Below are 21,954 nucleotides of genomic sequence, written 5' to 3'. Positions count from 1 at the left end.
TTGGCTTTAGGTGTGTTGCTGATGTTGATCTCCAAGCACAAATAGCATAGGTGAGACAAGGATAGACGAGTAAATAGTATAGTGTGAGAATTATTATTATTATTATAATCAAGGGGGAAGCACTAAACCCATAGGATTATACAGTGCTTGGGGGAGGGATGGAAGGTATTCAGGTTTAACTCAGGGAACTGGAGCACAGATCCAGTTCCCTAGATCAAGAGCCCCTCACCAGCATCAAGGAACCTTCCTTGAGGGGTATAGTGTGAGAAGGGCTGATTGTGGCACGTAGTAACGTATCTTGGAGAGGATCCCAACCGTTTTGGATACTTTTTTTTGGGTTGGATATGGGCGCTGAATTTCAGGTTGCTGTCGAGGTGTAGGCCCAGGCATTTACCCTCATTATGTTTGTCAGAGTGTTGTCGATCTTAATGTTCAGTTGTGCAGCACCTGCTCTGTTACCAAACATAATATAGAAGGTTTTGTCAGTGTTAATTGTAAGTTTATTGGCTGTCATCCAAGTAGATATTTTTAGTAGCTCCTCGTTAACAATGGTGTTGAGTGTGGCAAGATTTGGGTGGGAGATGACATAAGTCGTGTCGTCAGCAAAGAGAATTAATTGGTTTCATGTATTGTGATACTTTGGGAAGATCTTTGATGTATAAGAGGAAGAACAGGGGACCAAGGACACTTCCCTGTGGCACTCCAGTATCAAGTGGTCGTGTTGATGAAGTTGTGTCTTTAATGGTGACGTGCTGATACCTATTAGTGAGGTAGGATTTGAAATATGCAAGTGCATGGCCTCTTATACCATAATGATCAGGTTTGTAGAGTAGGATGCCGTGGTCTTCTGTGTCAAAAGCTTTCCTTAGGTCAATAAAAAGCCCTAATGGATATTCCTTATTTTCCAGTGCTGTGTAAAGCAGATCAAACATTTTTACAATTGCATCGTTTGTACTTTTATTTTTCAAGTTCTTTCTGCATGTTATTATTTTAGTATAGTCTAGTTTAGCGTTTGAATTTATTATAATAATAATAGTTTTGTAGTAATCTTCGTCGCTTCGTTTTAAAAGTTTCAAATCCTCCAAGCTTCATGTCAGGAGCCTCTACCTGGCATTCACTATTTGTGTTTACCCTCTGAATAATAAGGTTAGTTAATTTTCTATGGTTTATTTTATTGTAACTGTTTTTTCAGTTGTTTTATGCACAGAATTATATGTGTATGGTAATTAAAAGTTAAGTGATGGTATTATTTGGTTGAACTTATCAAGTGCATCGCATTATATATTATTATTATTATAATCAAAAAGAAGCGCTAAGCCACAAGGTCGCATTATATAATAGTTAGTGATCTTAATTACATTAAATCACCGTTCTGAGACGAAACAGAAAACGGGCAAATTTTAGCCCAGACTTACGTAACTGATTTTGTTAGTTTAATTTTATTCCCTGTCGAGTCCCTTTGAGGAGTGTACTTAGATGGTGTTGATGGGCTCTTAATCCAAGGAGTCAGGGCTCTCGCTTTCTTGAGTTGAACCTGAATACGTCTTGTTCCCAAACACTGTATAATGGCTCCGGCTACGGGTTTACCACTTCCCCATGAAAAATAATTTACTGCTGTCTAAGTTTTCATATAATTGGAAAGTTCGGCCGTTGCTCCAGGGAAAAGAAAACAAAGTAATGGAGAAGCAGAAACAGGTAAGACTTATATCCCTGAACACAATCATGAAAATAAGTCACACTCAGTTTGTCGAGTTATATTTTAAGTAAGCAAGGTACGAAATTTTTATTTAGATTTGCGTACATAACATACAAACATTTTTTTACAATAGAAATAAGTCACTTTGTCTTACGTTTTGGGTTATCCTGGGTAATTTGCACATGTCACTGTGTACCTGTACCTAAATAAACTTTATTTAAACACATGGACACACAAAAAGTACATTGGAAATGGAAATAAGTCACTCTGTCTGACTTTTTTGGGTTATCCCAGGTTCTCTACACATATGCTGCTATGTATGATAATTCTATGTAACTGTATTGTGTATACCTGAATAAATTTACTTACTTACTTACTTACGTACATTTAACACAAGGTAAGTTTACCTGGAGTTTGCCTGGAGAGAGTTCCGGGGATCAACGCCCCCGCGGCCCGGTCTGTGACCAGGCCTCCTGGTGAATCAGAGCCTGATCAACCAGGCTGTTACTGCTGGCTGCACGCAAACCAACGTACCAGTCGGTTCCTGACCAGCCCGGCTGGTCAGGAACCGACTTTAGGTAATTCAATAATATTAAAAGAGTGTGACTTGTTTCCAGTGGGGGTCCTAAGGTACATCTTTATTGTTTATCAGTGATATGTCTACAACAGTCATGCGCCTATTGGAACCATTTCATAAACTTACATTTCTGTTTTTAAAAATCATGTGTAGATTTTCTGAAAGAAACATTTTAATGGTAGGTCCCCTCAAGACAGGTTTCTCGGTGCTAGTGAGAGGTTCTTGTTCTAAGGAATTAGGTCAGTGATCCCCTTCCCTGGCTTCGAGCCTGAAGGCTTCCCATTCCATGGAGCACTCGGCCCACACACTGAGGACCGTGGTTCCATGGAGCACTCGGCCCACACACTGAGGACCGTGGTTCCATGGAGCACTCGGCCCACACACTGAGGACCGTGGTTCCATGGAGCACTCGGCCCACACACTGAGGACCGTGGTTCCATGGAGCACTCGGCCCACACACTGAGGACCGTGGTTCCATGGAGCACTCGGCCCACACACTGAGGACCGTGGTTCCATGGAGCACTCGGCCCACACACTGAGGACCGTGGTTCGATTCACGGTACTGGTGGAAACATTAGGACGTGTTTCCGTGAGGCACCTGCTGTCCTTATTCAGTCTGGTTGATCAGGTCCTGATCTACCACTAGGCCTGGTCACGGACCAGGCCTCGAGGGCGTTGACTCCCGAAACCCTCTTCAGATATACTCCAAGTGTACCTAGCAGTAAAATAGGTACCTGGGTGTTAGTGGACTCGTGTGGGTCGCATCTTGGGGACAAAATTTACCTAATTTGACCGGCTTTCTATATAGTAGTATGTCATTGATATCAGCTAGGCCTGTAAACCTTGTACGTGTACTTGTAGAAATAAAGATTATCATAAGTACAATTATCATACAGGCACCTAAAGTCAGTACCTGACCAACCGGGCTGTGGTTCGTACGTCAGCTTGCGTGCGGCCAGCAGTAACAGCCTGGTTGATCAGACCCTGATCCACCATGAGACCTGGTCTCAGACCGGGTCGTGGGGGCGTTGACCCCCTAAACCCTCTCCAGGTAAACCTAGGATATCCCTCTCCAAAATCAGAATGACTTATTTCCATTGGGGTCACCGTATATCTATTGAGGTCCCTGCATATCTATCGAGGTCCCTGTATAACCCCTATGGATTTAGTGCTCTCCATGAATATATTAAACCTTAATGATAGGTACAGATGCTAATGAATCTTTTTGAAAGCAGAGGATATACACACCGAGATGTATATATATCTCTGTATATGCCGAGACTTAACTTAAATTCCTGTTAAAATAAAACTTGTTCGGATTTTTACCCTGGAGGGGTTAGTCACCCAGGATAACCCGAGAGTCAATGCGTCATCCAGGACTGTCTGTCTTATTTACAAAATATATGTATTGTCTTATTTCCATCGTGGTCCTTCAGTCTTGCTTCCCAGGATGCGACCCACAACAGTCGACTAATACCCAGGTACCTACTTGCTGCTAGGTGAACAAGGACAGTAGTTGTAAGGAAACATGCCCAGTGTTTTCACCCTTACCGCAGATTGAACTTCAGACACTCGGAATGTGAGGCGAGTGCGTTGCCAACCGAGACACGGGACGCCAGTTTAATTACCCAAACCCGGGATCGAACCGGGGATTAAAGTATTCTTGATAAATTAGACACATGGTTGTGCGTAATCTTTTCACACGTGAAAAGATTACGAACCTTAAAGATCCTCATCTAGCCGATAGGCTTGAAACCCCATTAACCAACCTGCACATCAAATAATTATATGCATCAAAATATTAAAATTATTTGTCATCTCTTTTTTGGGGACAGCCGACATGTGGTCCACCAGCGTAACCTGGACTTGGACACCGAGCTGTTGCATGGGCATGGGCGTGGGCGTGGGCGTGGTCTGGAGAAGGCTCGGGTCATCAGGGAGGGCGTGTTGAGGTGGACTTTTCCCGCTCGCACGCCCACACGCCCACCTGCCTCCAGTCGTAACTGGCATCCCCAACACTCCTGGTCAACACAGTTTCAGAATGTACCTGATTATGTGAGTGTTTCTGTTACCACTTTCACGCTTCAGTACCATTTTCATGATTCAGGAATACAACTTATCACGCTTCAGACCTGTTCCAACAAATACCACCTTCACATCTTTGAAATACCACTTAATACGTTTAGAACGTGTAACAGCTAATACCACTTCCGCACCTTTTACTTGTTTCCAGAGCTTTCTGGGGTTGTTCTGGCAATCTTCGATTTCTAAGCAATAGTGACTTACCTTTGTTCCTTTTATAAGCCTCTGCACTCTATCCTTACTCTTTTAAATTCATTGAGTACTGCAACATCCTTCCTGTTTCCCCTAAATCTTTTTAGTAAAAGATTCCTGAATATCTCAGCAGCCATCCAGGGTTCAGTTCTCCGTTTACTCCTAACCTCTTTAACTGGTGCAATATTATCAAGGATGGTAGTGAACATTGTTTTAAATGTTTCCCAGGCATCATTTACCTCCGTACAACTTGTTATCACTGTCCACTCACGATAGTGTAGCCTGTTTACCAGTGTTTCTTAACTGTTGCTTCTAGATGACCTCATTTTTATTGTCCTGTGTAGACCTGTTCGTTCCCTAATGATTTTCCCTGGTGCAGTAAGTGATGAAATGATCACTAAGACCTGTGGTAATGACGCCTGACTGACTAATGTTATCAGAACAGTTACAAAATATGTGGTCGAGTATAGTGGATGAGAACTGTGTGATCCATGTTGGTGCATTGATTAGTAGAGTGTAACTATTTAATCATAGAAGCTACTTATACCTGTTACAAGCCCGTTATTTTGCTGTTGATAACATATATTGAAGTCTCCCAGTACGTATTATTGTCTCACAATTGTGCTCAGTTCTGGACAAGACTCTCGAAAGGTTTTCTAAGAGCTGATTATCTGGGGCGGTAACTAGTTCCTACTAGGATGGGTTTGGTCTTGGGCAGCAACACCTCAAACCATAGAATCTCCAGTTTATTGTCATATAAATTGGGTCTTGGGTTGTAAGCTCAGTCATTTCTTACATTGCACATACTCCTCCACCTTGTATATTTCTATCCAAGCGTTTTATATTGTAACTTTCTATTTTAACTTCGCCATCTGTCACTGTGTCATCTAATCATGATCCCAAGATGGGTATAATTGCCGTCTTAGTCTTGGTTGCTAGAATCCTAATCTCTGATATTTTGGGTAAAAGTGACCTAGCATTGATATGAATGAAGTGACGACCTACTTTCTTGAACCAGTCATAATCATCAATATATGGCAAGGGTTTAAAGTGTTCTTGACTGGTGGTGAACAGGGACATAAGGCCTTTATGACTGTCGTGTAATCGATAAGCCCTAAACATTAAAGAAGCAACTTTCTTCGTTAGAGTGTGCCTGAGATGGAGGGGGTGGTGTCAGAGGAACTACGTCAGCGTATACAACGTGTTCTCACCTTCCCCATGGGGCGTACCCAGGGCGAGGAGTCTACTACGGATACCACGCCCACCACTGCCCACGACAACAGGTCAGATGCCCCTGCTTGTTTAATAATAATAATATTATTATTATTATTAAAGATTATCGTTTGTTAGTAAATTGATCCAACAGGTTGTAGTGTTACACTTGTGATATTCAGATATGTAAACTTAATTTTACTTTCATTTTTCATTCCATTCCCTTAACTATATTCTCTATGCATCATTTATATATTTTATATTCATTAGTTATATGTGTAGTATATTATTTATCTTGTATGTATTATTGTACGCAGTATTATTCACTTTACCTAATATAACATTTATTATTGATCTCAGCTGGAAAAACGATAGTAATGTTTTATATTTCGTTATATATTTATTAAGACGCATTTATATAAGGTACATGACAGGATGCTAGATACACATAATCTTTTAATATTTATGAAAAATTTTACTTAATTCTAATGGCCGGCACTACGCTTGCTCACCTCTGTTCCCACATTCATGTTAATTAGTTAGAACCTTAGGAGGGAGCGTGACTTTCTTACCTGCTCACTGTTCTCATTTGTTACCTGTATAATTCATGCCCTCTTAATATGTTTTGTGGATGAGTGACGTTCCTGTTGCGTTTCATTCACCTGTGTCAGCATCTTAGAAGCTTCCAGCAGACACCTGGAGTGAGGGCTGCCTACATGACTGTCAGAGCTAGTGTGTTGTAGTGCTTGGATATGCTGAGGTCGTTTTCATTTCATTCTTCTCTGTATTTCTGAGTGTTTTTTCATGGTTTTTGTATTTCTTTACACAACTCTCGTATGTACCGGTGCTCTTGTAATTTTTTTTTCACAAGGATCATATTTAGGATGTACATAGCAGTATTTTGATGCAGGATCTTATTGTTTATAAGAAAGACACATGTGCAACAGTTAGGTATCTTTATTCCGAAAGATTTTGCCTACACAGTAGGCTTCTTCAGTCGCATACAGAGGAGGCAGCAGAAGCAATAGAGATCTAAAGACGATGTAATCAGTCCATCACCCTCGAAGATGTAGTTTTGAGGTGTTCAGTCCCTCAGCCTGGAAAAGAAATTCTGCTCCATAGTCTGAAACATTGTGAAGCTGAAGCTACAGAATGGAGACTAAATATTGTCAAGGTGAGGCGGAGAAAAATCTTGATGACAGAAGAGGCGAGGTCCATCAGTAGAAGTAAGATGTAATCATTAAGAGGTACTGTTGCAAACCTAATAGATTGGTCTCTCTTAAATCCAACTTTTCTCACTCGTAACTAGTGGTCAGGCAGTAAAGTTGTCGAAAATACCCTCTGTACCAAGATACCGTTGTGTTACAGTGTCTGGCAGTGTGACTATGATAATGGTGTACAGTACCCACAAGTTAAGTTACTTAAGGTTTGTCAGGAAATGGGACAAGTGTTTCCTGACACGGATCTTAGTCATATGATGAGCCGCAGCTGGAGCTTCTGGTCGTCTGACCGAGGCCTTCCGCTGGTCTACCGGTCCACCCCTTTAAAAATTATTGTTATAATTATAACCATTAGGTATTACCATACCGACAAATTGATGCTTGATTTACAAGGCCGATAATGTGGGTGGGGTTGCAAAATGGCCAGTGAGATACCTAAAACTGCCACTGCTGCAAAGCTCTCACAGATTTTCGTACACTTAGGAAACTTTGACAGTATGATAACCTGCGTGATACGTCACGGGACCTAATTAATGAAAATAAGATATCAAACATTTTAGATAAATACCCTAAATTTTCTTGCAACATACGAAATATATAAATTGTAGATATACGTATCTAGATATACTCCTGTTTACCGTTTGGGGGCCCTAGCTCCTAGGCCTTTTGTGTATCCATGTGTTTTTGCGCTACCTTCCATAGGATGGATTTGGAGTGCGCAGTAAAGTAGCCACTACCGTCCACAAGATTGAAATTGGGTGTTCAGTAAAGTAGTCACTACCGTCCACAGAATTTATATGCTGTGCACAATAACCTAGCTACTGTCGTCCACGGAATTTATATACTGTGCACAATAACCTAGCCACTACCATCCACAGAATTTATATGGTGTGCACAGTAAACCAGCTACTACCATTCATAGACCTGATATAGGGTACACAATAAACCAGTCACTTTTAGCACAGAATTTAGTCCAAATCTACCTTGCAAAAAAATAACTGTGAGCATTCTCGTCTCCCCCTGATGGTAGTGACCAACACTACCGCTTCGTGGACTATAAGGATGGTTTATTTGCAGGACCCCAGCTGGAGGACTACTCCAAGACTACTTGGACCAGCTGGAGCCTGAGGGAGAGGACGACGAACTCATGTTTCAAGGGTGAGTACTCGAACCTCCGGCACCTCTTCTCATGTTCTGCTGGTCAGGTGGTCGTTTATAAAACTTTGCTATACATGTTTCACCAGCTGTTGTACAGGTGCAACAATGTTTGTTGTACCTGTACAAGAGTTGCTTCCAATTTGTGTTGGTTCATCTTTATTTTCCTTCATCTCCCTTCAGCTTAATTAAAGTGATTCATTAAATCACTGAAGTACAGTACCTGTAATCTGAAGGAAGAGTGGGGTTGTTGCACTCTGAAGGAAGGGTGGGGTTGTTGCACTCTGAAGGAAGGGTGGGGTTGTTGCACTCTGAAGGAAGGGTGGGGTTGTTACACTCTGAAGGAAGGGTGGGGTTGTTGCACTCTGAAGGAAGAGTGGGGTTGTTGCACTCTGAAGGAAGGGTGGGGTTGTTGCACTCTGAAGGAAGGGTGGGGTTGTTGCACTCTGAAGGAAGGGTGGGGTTGTTACACTCTGAAGGAAGGGAGGGGTTGTTGCACTCTGAAGGAAGGGTGAGGATGTTGCACTCTGAAGGAAGGGTGGGGTTGTTACACTCTGAAGGAAGGGAGGGGTTGTTGCACTCTGAAGGAAGGGTGAGGATGTTGCACTCTGAAGGAAGGGAGGGGTTGTTGCACTCTGAAGGAAGGGTGGGGTTGTTACACTCTGAAGGAAGGGTGGGGTTGTTGCACTCTGAAGGAAGGGTGAGGATGTTGCACTCTGAAGGAAGGGAGGGGTTGTTGCACTCTGAAGGAAGGGTGGGGTTGTTGCACTCTGAAGGAAGGGTGGGGTTGTTACACTCTGAAGGAAGGGTGGGGTTGTTGCACTCTGAAGGAAGGGTGAGGATGTTGCACTCTGAAGGAAAGAAGGGTGGGGTTGTTGCACTCTGAAGGAAGGGTGGGGTTTGCACTCTGAAGGAAGGGTGGAAGGGTGGGGTTGTTGCACTCTTGTTGCACTCTGAAGGAAGGGTGAGGATGTTGCACTCTGAAGGATGGGTGGGGTTGTTACACTCTGAAGGAAGGGTGGGGTTGTTGCACTCTGAAGGAAGGGTGGGGTTGTAGCACTCTGAAGGAAGGGTGAGGATGTTGCACTCTGAAGGAAGGGTGGGGTTGTTGCACTCTGAAGGAAGGGTGAGGATGTTGCACTCTGAAGGAAGGGTGAGGATGTTGCACTCTGAAGGAAGGGTGGGGTTGTAGCACTCTGAAGGAAGGGTGGGGTTGTTGCACTCTGAAGGAAGGGTGGGGTTGTTGCACTCTGAAGGAAGAGTGGGGTTGTTGCACTCTGAAGGAAGAGTGCGGATGTTGAACTCTGAAGGAAGAGTGGGGTTGTTACACTCTGAAGGAAGAGTGGGGTTGTTGCACTCTGAAGGAAGAGTGGGGTTGTTGCACTCTGAAGGAAGAGTGGGGTTGTTGCACTCTGAAGGAAGGGTGGGGTTGTTGCACTCTGAAGGAAGGGTGGGGTTGTTGCACTCTGAAGGAAGAGTGGGGTTGTTGCACTCTGAAGGAAGGGTGGGGTTGTTGCACTCTGAAGGAAGGGTGGGGTTGTTGCACTCTGAAGGAAGAGTGGGGTTGTTGTACTCTGAAGGAAGAGTGGGGTTGTTGCACTCTGAAGGAAGGGTGGGGTTGTTGCACTCTGAAGGAAGAGTGGGGTTGTTGTACTCTGAAGGAAGAGTGGGGTTGTTGTACTCTGAAGGAAGAGTGGGGATGTTGCACTCTGAAGGAAGAGTGGGGTTGTTGTACTCTGAAGGAAGGGTGGGGTTGTTGCACTCTGAAGGAAGGGTGGGGTTGTTGCACTCTGAAGGAAGAGTGGGGTTGTTGCACTCTGAAGGAAGAGTGGGGATGTTGCACTCTGAAGGAAGAGTGGGGTTGTTGTACTCTGAAGGAAGAGTGGGGATGTTGCACTCTGAAGGAAGAGTGGGGTTGTTGTACTCTGAAGGAAGAGTGGGGATGTTGCACTCTGAAGGAAGAGTGGGGTTGTTGTACTCTGAAGGAAGAGTGGGGTTGTTGCACTCTGAAGGAAGGGTGGGGTTGTTGCACTCTGAAGGAAGAGTGGGGTTGTTGCACTCTGAAGGAAGAGTGGGGTTGTTGTACTCTGAAGGAAGAGTGGGGTTGTTGTACTCTGAAGGAAGAGTGGGGTTGTTGTACTCTGAAGGAAGAGTGGGGTTGTTGTACTCTGAAGGAAGAGTGGGGTTGTTGCACTCTGAAGGAAGGGTGGGGTTGTTGCACTCTGAAGGAAGGGTGGGGTTGTTGCACTCTGAAGGAAGAGTGGGGTTGTTGCACTCTGAAGGGTGAGGATGTTGCACTCTGAAGGAAGGGTGGGGTTGTTGCACTCTGAAGGAAGGGTGGGGTTGTTGCACTCTGAAGGAAGGGTGGGGTTGTTGCACTCTGAAGGAAGGGTGGGGTTGTTGCACTCTGAAGGAAGGGTGGGGTTGTTGCACTCTGAAGGAAGGGTGGGGTTGTTGCACTCTGAAGGAAGGGTGGGGTTGTTGCACTCTGAAGGAAGGGTGGGGTTGTTGCACTCTGAAGGAAGGGTGGGGTTGTTGCACTCTGAAGGAAGGGTGGGGTTGTTGCACTCTGAAGGAAGGGTGGGGTTGTTGCACTCTGAAGGAAGGGTGGGGTTGTTGCACTCTGAAGGAAGGGTGGGGTTGTTGCACTCTGAAGGAAGGGTGGGGATGTTGCACTCTGAAGGAAGAGTGGGGTTGTTGCACTCTGAAGGAAGAGTGGGGTTGTTGCACTCTGAAGGAAGGGTGAGGATGTTGCACTCTGAAGGAAGGGTGGGGTTGTTGCACTCTGAAGGAAGGGTGGGGTTGTTGCACTCTGAAGGAAGGGTGGGGTTGTTGCACTCTGAAGGAAGGGTGAGGATGTTGCACTCTGAAGGAAGGGTGAGGATGTTGCACTCTGAAGGAAGAGTGGGGTTGTTGCACTCTGAAGGAAGAGTGGGGTTGTTGCACTCTGAAGGAAGGGTGAGGATGTTGCACTCTGAAGGAAGAGTGGGGTTGTTGCACTCTGAAGGAAGAGTGGGGTTGTTGCACTCTGAAGGAAGGGTGGGGTTGTTGCACTCTGAAGGAAGAGTGGGGTTGTTGCACTCTGAAGGAAGAGTGGGGTTGTTGCACTCTGAAGGGTGAGGATGTTGCACTCTGAAGGAAGAGTGGGGTTGTTGCACTCTGAAGGGTGAGGATGTTGCACTCTGAAGGAAGAGTGGGGTTGTTGCACTCTGAAGGAAGAGTGGGGTTGTTGCACTCTGAAGGAAGAGTGGGGATGTTGCACTCTGAAGGAAGAGTGGGGATGTTGCACTCTGAAGGAAGAGTGGGGATGTTGCACTCTGAAGGAAGGGTGGGGATGTTGCACTCTGAAGGAAGAGTGGGGATGTTGCACTCTGAAGGAAGGGTGGGGATGTTGCACTCTGAAGGAAGAGTGGGGTTGTTGCACTCTGAAATAAGAGTGGGGATGTTGCACTCTGAAGGAAGGGTGGGGATGTCGCACTCTGAAGGAAGGGTGAGGATGTTGCACTCTGAAGGAAGAGTGGGGTTGTTGCACTCTGAAGGAAGAGTGGGGATGTTGCACTCTGAAGGAAGAGTGGGGATGTTGCACTCTGAAGGAAGGGTGAGGATGTTGCACTCTGAAGGAAGAGTGGGGATGTTGCACTCTGAAGGAAGAGTGGGGATGTTGCACTCTGAAGGAAGGGTGAGGATGTTGCACTCTGAAGGAAGAGTGGGGTTGTTGCACTCTGAAGGAAGAGTGGGGTTGTTGCACTCTGAAGGAAGGGTGGGGATGTTGCACTCTGAAGGAAGAGTGGGGATGTTGCACTCTGAAGGAAGAGTGGGGATGTTGCACTCTGAAGGAAGAGTGGGGATGTTGCACTCTGAAGGAAGAGTGGGGATGTTGCACTCTGAAGGAAGAGTGGGGATGTTGCACTCTGAAGGAAGAGTGGGGATGTTGCACTCTGAAGGAAGGGTGGGGATGTTGCACTCTGAAGGAAGGGTGAGGATGTTGCACTCTGAAGGAAGAGTGGGGTTGTTGCACTCTGAAGGAAGAGTGGGGATGTTGCACTCTGAAGGAAGAGTGGGGTTGTTGCACTCTGAAGGAAGGGTGAGGATGTTGCACTCTGAAGGAAGGGTGAGGATGTTGCACTCTGAAGGAAGAGTGGGGTTGTTGCACTCTGAAGGAAGGGTGAGGATGTTGCACTCTGAAGGAAGAGTGGGGTTGTTGCACTCTGAAGGAAGAGTGGGGTTGTTGCACTCTGAAGGAAGAGTGGGGATGTTGCACTCTGAAGGAAGAGTGGGGATGTTGCACTCTGAAGGAAGAGTGGGGATGTTGCACTCTGAAGGAAGAGTGGGGATGTTGCACTCTGAAGGAAGAGTGGGGATGTTGCACTCTGAAGGAAGAGTGGGGATGTTGCACTCTGAAGGAAGAGTGGGGATGTTGCACTCTGAAGGAAGAGTGGGGATGTTGCACTCTGAAGGAAGGGTGGGGATGTTGCACTCTGAAGGAAGAGTGGGGATGTTGCACTCTGAAGGAAGAGTGGGGATGTTGCACTCTGAAGGAAGAGTGGGGATGTTGCACTCTGAAGGAAGAGTGGGGATGTTGCACTCTGAAGGAAGAGTGGGGATGTTGCACTCTGAAGGAAGAGTGGGGATGTTGCACTCTGAAGGAAGAGTGGGGATGTTGCACTCTGAAGGAAGGGTGGGGATGTTGCACTCTGAAAGAAGAGTGGGGATGTTGCACTCTGAAGGAAGAGTGGGGATGTTGCACTCTGAAGGAAGAGTGGGGATGTTGCACTCTGAAGGAAGAGTGGGGATGTTGCACTCTGAAGGAAGAGTGGGGATGTTGCACTCTGAAGGAAGAGTGGGGATGTTGCACTCTGAAGGAAGAGTGGGGATGTTGCACTCTGAAGGAAGAGTGGGAATGTTGCACTCTGAAGGAAGAGTGGGGATGTTGCACTCTGAAGGAAGAGTGGGAATGTTGCACTCTGAAGACTGGGGGATGTGGCAGTTCAGTACATTTTTGACGACACAATGATTGATAAATTAGGCACATGTGCAACACTTGGGTATCTTTATTGGGGAAACGATTCGTCACACAGTGACTTCATCAGTCCATACAAAGGAGAATGGTGAAGATCAGAAGGAGTTGGAGGTAATCAGTCCCTCAGCCTGGAGTCGATGTTATCAGTCCATCAGTCTTGAAGACTGATGGACTGATAACGACTCCAGGCTGAGGGACTGATTACCTCAAACTACTTCTGATCTTCGCCATTCTTCTTCGTATAGGACTAATGAAGCCACTGTGTGGCGAAACGTTTCCTTAATAAAGATACTTAAGTGTTGCACATGTCTAATTTATTAACCTGTCGGTTCTCTGAACCATTTATCTAAATACAGCGATTGCATGAATGATGGTGAATGCGTTTTCTCTTATAGGGGAGGAACCCCCCCCCAGACCTAGATGGGAGACAACCGGTTTGTAAAGAAAAAAGTTCTGGGTAACTCCACACCCTCCATCCTGCCGAGTCATACTCCACTCCCTCGAGTGATATCTCCCACTCCATCTCACCCTCACATTCTTCTCTAAACCATCTAGTTCTTTCTCCAACTCTTGATGTTGGTGAAGGGCTCTTGGTCCAAGAAGATGAAGTTTTCCTTCTTGGGAAATGAACCTGATCGCCCAGACTCCAAGGCGTTGTATGAGCTCGTTGGGTTTAGTGCTTCTTCCCCTGGGTCGAATAAGTTGAGGGTCGTGTTACAAATCAGAGTGAGGTGGGGGGGGGGGTGACCTACTGTACGACCCACAGGTCAAAGTAATGCTGACCTGCTGTTTGACTCACACACAGGTCAGAGTGTGATTGTTGCTCACCTGCTATATGACCTACAGGTCAGAGTGTGAGAGTTGCCGACCTGTACGACCCACAGGTCAAGAGTGCTACTGACCTGCTTTATGCCCACAGATCAGAGAGTGAGGAGAGTGATGCTGACCTACTGTACGACCCGGAGAAGGAGTCGTACACCACGCCCTACCTTCTCTACCTGCAGCAGGCCAGAGCCAGGAAAGAGCCCCCAATCCTTCACAGCAAGATCCTGGAGGATGACCTCATCGAAGACGAGGTAAAGTCATTCTCAGGTAGAGGTAGTACTGTCCCTTCGAGGGCGAGGTAAGAGGAAGTACCACGTCATCAAGGACGAGGTAAGAGGAAGGACCACACCATCAAGGACGAGGTAAGAGGAAGGACCACACCATCAAGGACGAGGTAAGAGGAAGGACCACACCAAGGACGAGGTAAGAGGAAGGACCACACCATCAAAGACGAGGTAAGAGGAAGGACCACACCATCAAGGACGAGGTAAGAGGAAGGACCACACCATCAAGAACAAAAACTTCTGTAAGGGATCAGAGTCGTTTTTTATTCTTAATTTTCTCAGCGATAACTTTAGAATGCCTATTCCAATCTACTTCAAACTTTCTACAATTGATTCTCGAAATTATTCGAAGTTTTGGACTGATTTAGAGCTGTTTATGTGTTAATTTGTCGGTGATACTTAACAAATTAAGTTATTGGTTTCCTGGGGCTTGAGTTGTGAGACGTAGGGGATTCATCTCTCAGATTACTTAGTAACTGAAACAAATCTAGTTCTTTTACCCTTAGTATAGTGTTTCTCTTTTTTTGCTTTCCTATGAACTTCGAAAACATTGCATTTCAGACAGAGATGGCGGACAGAGCGACAGAGGGACGTGAAGGGGCGATGGGACGGTTTGGGTACAGATACAGCGTTCCTGACACGCTCACTAACAGCAAGGAACCCCCTACCTCAGCCTCCAACAGCAAGGAACCCCCTACCTCAGCCTCCAACAGCAAGGAGCACCCTACCTCAGCCTCCAATAGCAAGGAACCCCCTACTTCAGCCTCCAACAGCAAGGAACCCCCAACCTCAGCTTCTACAAGCAAGGAACCTCCAACGTCAGCCTCTACAAGCAGGGAACCTCCAACATCAGCCTCCTCGAGCAAGGAACCTCCAACACTGGCCTCACATGATGCTTACCAGCAAGACTCCAAAGTTCACTTTAGAAGAGCATCAAGAGACCTGAGTGATGAATCCAACAAAAACGGCACCGGATATCACAGAGAATCTCTTAAACACGTTGGAATTTCCGGAGAAATGGAAGAGGAACTCCTGCAGGAGAAAGATGAGGATGGTATCGTGAGTGACCACAACCAGAAGAAGAAAAAGAAGAAGCGGCGGAAGAAAGGCTCTCATGGTAGGGTGACTAGTGAAGAGTCAGAAGAAGAGATCCACAAGACAAAGCTGGAGGAACTGAAAAAGTCTATTGCCCTGCAGCTGTTTCGAGACTTTGCCAAGAATGTCTTCGCAAAGGAGCACCCGGAGTTCCAGCTCTTCGAGAGCTTCGAAGAGACTGATAAGTCTAAAGACTCTGATGTGTCCAAGGCAGTGCAGGACTCTTGAGACTTGCGGTGTTAATAGGGTAAGAGTTTTTTTTTATGTTCACAGTAATGGGTTATGGTTATATGCTCTCTATATTATAGTTAATTACTCTTATCTAATAAACTGTATTTCGAAATTACCGTATTTTCCGGCATATAAGGCGCACGACTGAAGTATCATAACAATAAATCAGTAATTATATTCAAGGGTTACTTACCTTCTTACTTTACACTAAAGCGTTTCTCAAAGCCTACCCTTGACCTTGACTATACCCTTGACCCTGACGTTAAACATATAAGATACAGGATGATTTTCCAAGATTTTTTGTGGAAAAAAGACGCGCCATATATGCCGGAAAATACGATGCTAAAAATTTATGAATGATAGTAAAGAAAATAATTGTGTAATTACTGGATCTTTCAAGAGGGTCTTTTGATACTATTGAAAGGCTCCTGATCCAAGCAATTGGAGCTGCTTTGTAGGTATGTGTCAACAGCGTCTCCATGACTCATCTCTACAAACCTGACACTGGGGAAAGGAAACCTCCAGACAGTACGTCTGAAACTCCAGGACTGTGTTGTCAATCTTTTATTAGGAACATTACTATTACACTTGGATAAAGAGAAAGAATATTGTGTATTAAATAAGAGCTCCATTACGATGAATGTATTAAAACAGAGAGAACAATGAACAAAGTGAAATACGATACATACACAAAAAAACATTTACAAAAACACAATAAATAATACACAAAAAGACGATTGAAGGCAGACTAAATAAAACAGTGCAAGTAGTGTACTACACATTACTAACAAATCTACAATACTGAAACCACTGGAACAATATTACATAGGTGCAACCATTGTAGCCAGTAAGCCTACATGCCTAGTTCCCATAGCTTCCCCCAGAGGGCAAGCCTGGTGGGCATGCCACTTGAAACGGCATCACCCTGCCTCTCCCTCACTCGGCGCCAATCCTTCACACAGTCAACAAGGACTACTACTCTCTCCTTCGCTGGGCATGGCCCCTCCGAACCATGGGCACAAACACTACCTGTGTACCCAGATTTCGCAAATAAAGTAAGAAGCTTCTGAAGCCTTATTATTCATCCCCGCTATCAAGAACAACCCAATAAACTCGTAAACACCATGTACATTACAACATTGATTCCGAAAGCTAGAACACTGACAATAACCCGAACAAATACAAGTCATTTAAAGAACCTTATATACAAGTACTGTCGCCACACCTCCACAAACAAAATAATGTTCACGTCATATAATACTGACCAACTTGACACAACATGGGCGAAATAATGAAGTACTGTACATGAAGGAAGCTCTCTAACTTATAATTGTTCTCCTGAACAGAAGCCACAGATACAGCAAATCTACGGAGTATACTTCCCACCCAGGCTTTCTTACATTTTCACACATTCTGTGCACATCAAGCGTCAATAATACACAAATAACCCACACATAGAGGAGCTTACGACGACGTTTCGGTCCGACTTGGACCATTTAAAAAGTCCAAGTTGGACCGAAACATCATCGTAAGCTTCTCTCTTCTATGTGCGGGTTATTTGTGTATCATTCCAGTCACGGTATTGTGCCTTTTATTTGTTATTTATAAGCGTCAATATTTTAAGATTCGAGAATCTTAGATGTTGCCTTCTATTACAACCCAGGAGTCCAAATGGCCTGTTATCCTGGGTGTAAAGGGAGCAAAATAAACACAGCAGAAAAGTTTTGATTTATATTATCCTTCACCAATTTAGAACAGCAATATGTACAAGGGACATGAGGAGGAAGCTGCAAAGGAAGATTGGGCAGCAGAGCTCATAAAAAGAGATCATGAATGGGAAAAGAAACTAGAAGAACTTAGCATGAGAATGGAAGAGAGGATAGATATGGAAAGCAGGAAGTGGGAGGTGCATGTCAAAGCAGCAGAGGCTAGGATACAGAGTTTAGAAGAGGAACTGAAAAATCTGAAACAGCCTAAAGAACTAAAGAACATTTTGGGATTGACAACAGAGACTGCTACCTCAGCCACAAATAAGGGAACTGTAGGGAAAGAAGGGGCACAAGTGCATGGGGAAGCTCTATCAGAGGAGACTGTAGTAAATGAAAGAGCTAAGCTTTATGTGGAGGCCCTAACAGACAACATCAGAGCCCAAGGAAAGCCGAGAAGGGAAAATGACAGGCCACTGAGCCCAAGTACATTAGCCAGTGAAACTGAAGAAAGGAAAGCTGCAGTGCAGGAAACCAAATTAAATGAGGGGATACACAGGGATACGCAGTGGGAGAATGAAAGGGTGAGGTCAGTCTTTGTGTATGGGCTCCAGGAAGTTGAAGGGGAAACATATGAAGCAAGAAAACAAGGGAAAAAAAAGCAATTGAAAGCATCATGAAAGCAATAGGAGAAGACGACATGACCCAGCTAGAAAATTTTCGGAGAATAGGGGGGTTTGTAAAAAAAGAACCCGGCCAGTGAAAGTGACCTTCAAGGCAGAAGCGACTCGGACCAGGATCCTGCAAGAGAAAGCACGATTAAGGGACATGCTGGCATACAGGAAGGTGTATCTCGACCGCGAAAGAACACAAGAAGAAAGGCAGAAACTGAGAGAGATGGTACAAAGACGAAAGGAGGAAAGAGAGGGGATGGAGAAGACAGACAGGAGATCCCAGACCCAGAAAGAAGATCAAATACAGCCTCCCTCACAACTTCCTATAGAAGCCTCCCAACCAGGTCAACCCCAGTGCAACCAAACACTCTAAATCAAAACACCCATGCCACATCCAATGCCCCCACCCACTACATTACAAACTCCACCCCACAGCAAGAACCCATAGTTCCTTACCAGGTCTCCCACTTCCCCAACCCCAATATACCTCCCAGACCACATTCTTAGAAAAGAAGTTGAAGGTGTGGTATACAAATGCAGATGGAATAACAAACAAGTATGAGGAGTGGCATGAAAGAATCAAAGAGACATCCCCAGACATAATAGCACTCACAGAAACAAAACTCACCAGAATAATAACAGATTCAATCTTTCCATCCGGATACCAAATCCTCAGGAAAGACAGAGGGAGGAGAGGGGGAGGAGGAGTTGCACTACTCATTAAAAACCAGTGGGATTTTGAGAAAATGGAAGGAATGGATGGCATGGGCGAAAGGAACTACTTAGTAGGAACAATCCAGTCTGAGGGACATAAGGTGATAATTGCAGTAATGTACAACCCACCACAGAACTGCAGGAGGCCAAGAGAAGAATATGATGAGAGCAACAGAGCAATGATCGACACACTAGCCGAGGTGGCCAGGAGAGCACACATGGGGGGAGCAAAGTTACTAGTTATGGGTGATTTCAATCACAAGGAGATTGACTGGGAAAACCTGGAGCCCCATGGGGGTCCCGAAACATGGAGAGCCAAGATGATGGATGTGGTACTGGAAAACCTCATGCATCAACATGTTAGAGACACTACCAGAGAGAGAGGAGAGGATGAACCAGCAAGGCTGGACCTTGTATTCACCATGAGTAGTTCGGACATCGAGGGTATCATGTATGAAAGGCCCCTGGGAGCTAGTGATCATGTGGTTCTGTGCTTCGACTACATAGTTGAGCTCCAAGTGGAGAGAGTAGCAGGAATAGGCTGGGAAAAACCAAACTACAAAAGGGGGAACTACTCAGGCATGAGGAACTTCCTTCAAGACATTCAGTGGGAGAGGGAACTGACAGGAAAACCAGTACAAGAAATGATGGACTATGTAGCAACAAAATGCAAGGAGGCAGAGGAGAGGTTTGTTCCCAAGGGAAACAGAAATAATGGGAAGAACAGAACGAGTCCTTGGTTCACCCAAAGGTGTAGAGAGGCAAAAACTAGGTGTACTAGAGAATGGAAAAGGTACAGAAGACAGAGAACTCAGGAAAATAAAGAAATCAGCCGAAGAGCCAGAAACGAATATGCACAGATAAGAAGGGAGGCTCAGAGACAATATGAAAATGACATAGCATCAAAAGTAAAGACTGACCCGAAGCTGTTGTACAGCCACATCAGGAGGAAAACAACAGTCAAGGACCAGGTAATCAGACTGAGGAAGGGTGATGGGGAATTCACAAGAAACGACCAAGAGGTATGTCAGGAGCTCAACACAAGATTTAAAGAGGTATTTACAGTGGAAAGCAGTAGGACTCCAGGAAATCAGAACAGGGGGGCACACCAGCAAGTGCTGGATGAGGTACATATAACCAAGGAGGAGGTGAAGAAGCTGCTATGCGAACTTGACACCTCAAAGGCGGTGGGACCAGACAACATCTCTCCATGGGTCCTTAAAGAGGGAGCAGAGATATTGTGTGAGCCATTAACAAAGATCTTCAACACATCATTTGAAACTGGGCAACTCCCTGAGGTATGGAAAATGGCAAATGTAGTCCCAATTTTTAAAAAGGGAGACAGACATGAGGCACTAAACTACAGACCTGTATCACTAACGTGTATAGTATGCAAGGTCATGGAGAAGATCATCAGGAGGAGAGTGGTGGGGCACCTGGAAAGAAACAAGTGTATAATTGACAACCAGCACGGTTTCAGGGAAGGAAAATCCTGTGTCACAAACCTACTAGAGCTTTATGACAAGGTGACAGAAGTAAGACAAGAGAGAGAGAGGGATGGATCGACTGCATATTTTTGGACTGCAAGAAGGCCTTCGACACAGTTCCTCATAAGAGGTTACTGCAAAAGCTAGAGGATCAGGCACACATAACAGGAAAGGCACTGCAATGGATCAGAGAATACCTGACAGGGAGGCAACAACGAGTCATGGTACGCGACGAGGTGTCAGAGTGGGCGCCTGTGACAAGCGGGGTTCCACAGGGGTCAGTCCTAGGACCTGTGCTGTTCTTGGTATATGTGAACGACATAACGGAAGGGATAGACTCAGAAGTGTCCTTGTTTGCAGATGATGCGAAGTTAATGAGAAGAATCAAATCGGATGAGGATCAGGCAGGACTACAAAGAGACCTGGACAGGCTACAAGCCTGGTCCAGCAACTGGCTCCTTGAATTTAACCCTGCCAAATGCAAAGTCATGAAGATTGGGGAAGGGCAAAGAAGACCGCAGACACAATATAGTTTAGATGGCCAAAGACTGCAAACCTCACTCAAGGAAAAAGATCTGGGGGTGAGCATAACACCGAGCATATCTCCTGAGGCGCACATCAATCAGATAACTGCTGCAGCATACGGGCGCCTGGCAAACCTACGGATAGCGTTCCGATACCTCAGTAAGGATTCATTTAAGAGTCTGTATACCATTTACGTCAGGCCCATACTGGAGTATGCAGCACCAGTTTGGAATCCACACCTAGTCAAGCACGTCAAGAAATTAGAGAAAGTGCAAAGGTTTGCAACAAGACTAGTCCCAGAGCTACGGGGATTGTCCTACGAAGAAAGGTTGAGGGAAATCGGCCTGACGACACTGGAGGACAGGAGGGTCAGGGGAGACATGATAACGACATATAAAATACTGCGCGGAATAGACAAGGTGGACAAAGACGGGATGTTCCAGAGATGGGACACAGACACAAGAGGTCACAATTGGAAGTTGAAGACTCAGATGAATCAAAGGGATGTTAGGAAGTATTTCTTCAGTCATAGAGTAGTCAGGCCGTGGAATAGCCTAGAAAGTGACGTAGTGGAGGCGGGAACCATACATAGTTTTAAGGCAAGGTATGATAGAGCTCATGGGGCAGGGAGAGAGAGGACCTAGTAGCAATCAGCGAAGAGGCGGGGCCAGGAGCTGTGACTCGACCCCTGCAACCACAAATAGGTGAGTACTATATACAGTGATAGCTATTAGTGCACTCCGCGGTAAGCAAGGCAGAAATAGAAGCCACAAGATAGCAGACCGTGCTTCAACCAGCTCTAGAATGGGAATGACAAGGGCAGACAGGAGAGTGGTACCCACATAACCTCTGCAATTGCCAAAACCATCTTCTTATTGGCTGGAACCTGGTCACTAGTTGAACGACGGGGCCCCATCATGAACTCTCAGTAACCCGGTTCGCTGGTTGGGAGAGATAGCCTGTAAATGAGGGTGTGTACATGCGCCGAATAAACGAATAAAGGTTACGTACTCTTTGCATGCCACACCTTCCTTCCCTTACTCATTATCATGATAAGGAAAGTGCTACTTGGTTCATGAGCCTCCCGAAAGGTCCGTGTACTCACCATGACACTGGTAGTTCCACTGAACACTCGTAACACTCTTTACACCACTATTGTTGACATTTAGGTACATCAGCTCATGACTTCTTGCCTGGTGTTGTGTGCCGGCATGAGCACAGTATCAGGATCAGAACTAGCCTCGCCAACACTAATGTCG

At 45.4% G+C, this 21,954-nt stretch overlaps 1 protein-coding gene across 1 annotated transcript; it reads left to right on the top strand.

Moving 5' to 3' along the window:
* Positions 1-812: 812 nt before the first annotated feature.
* On the top strand, positions 813-17,615 carry LOC128703941 (serine-rich adhesin for platelets-like). Its single transcript, XM_070091736.1, has 6 exons — positions 813-820; positions 4,109-4,328; positions 5,694-5,830; positions 8,057-8,137; positions 14,074-14,230; positions 14,825-17,615. The coding sequence occupies exons 1-6, from the start codon at positions 813-815 to the stop codon at positions 15,584-15,586; spliced, it is 1,365 nt and encodes a 454-aa protein (XP_069947837.1). The 3' UTR covers positions 15,587-17,615.
* Positions 17,616-21,954: the final 4,339 nt, after the last annotated feature.

The sequence above is a fragment of the Cherax quadricarinatus genome, chromosome 37 (genome assembly GCF_038502225.1).
Source record: "Cherax quadricarinatus isolate ZL_2023a chromosome 37, ASM3850222v1, whole genome shotgun sequence".
NCBI classification, from domain to species: Eukaryota; Metazoa; Arthropoda; class Malacostraca; order Decapoda; family Parastacidae; genus Cherax; species Cherax quadricarinatus.
The sequence above is the reverse complement of the archived record's forward strand: the minus strand, read 5'-3'. Positions and strand labels throughout refer to the sequence as shown.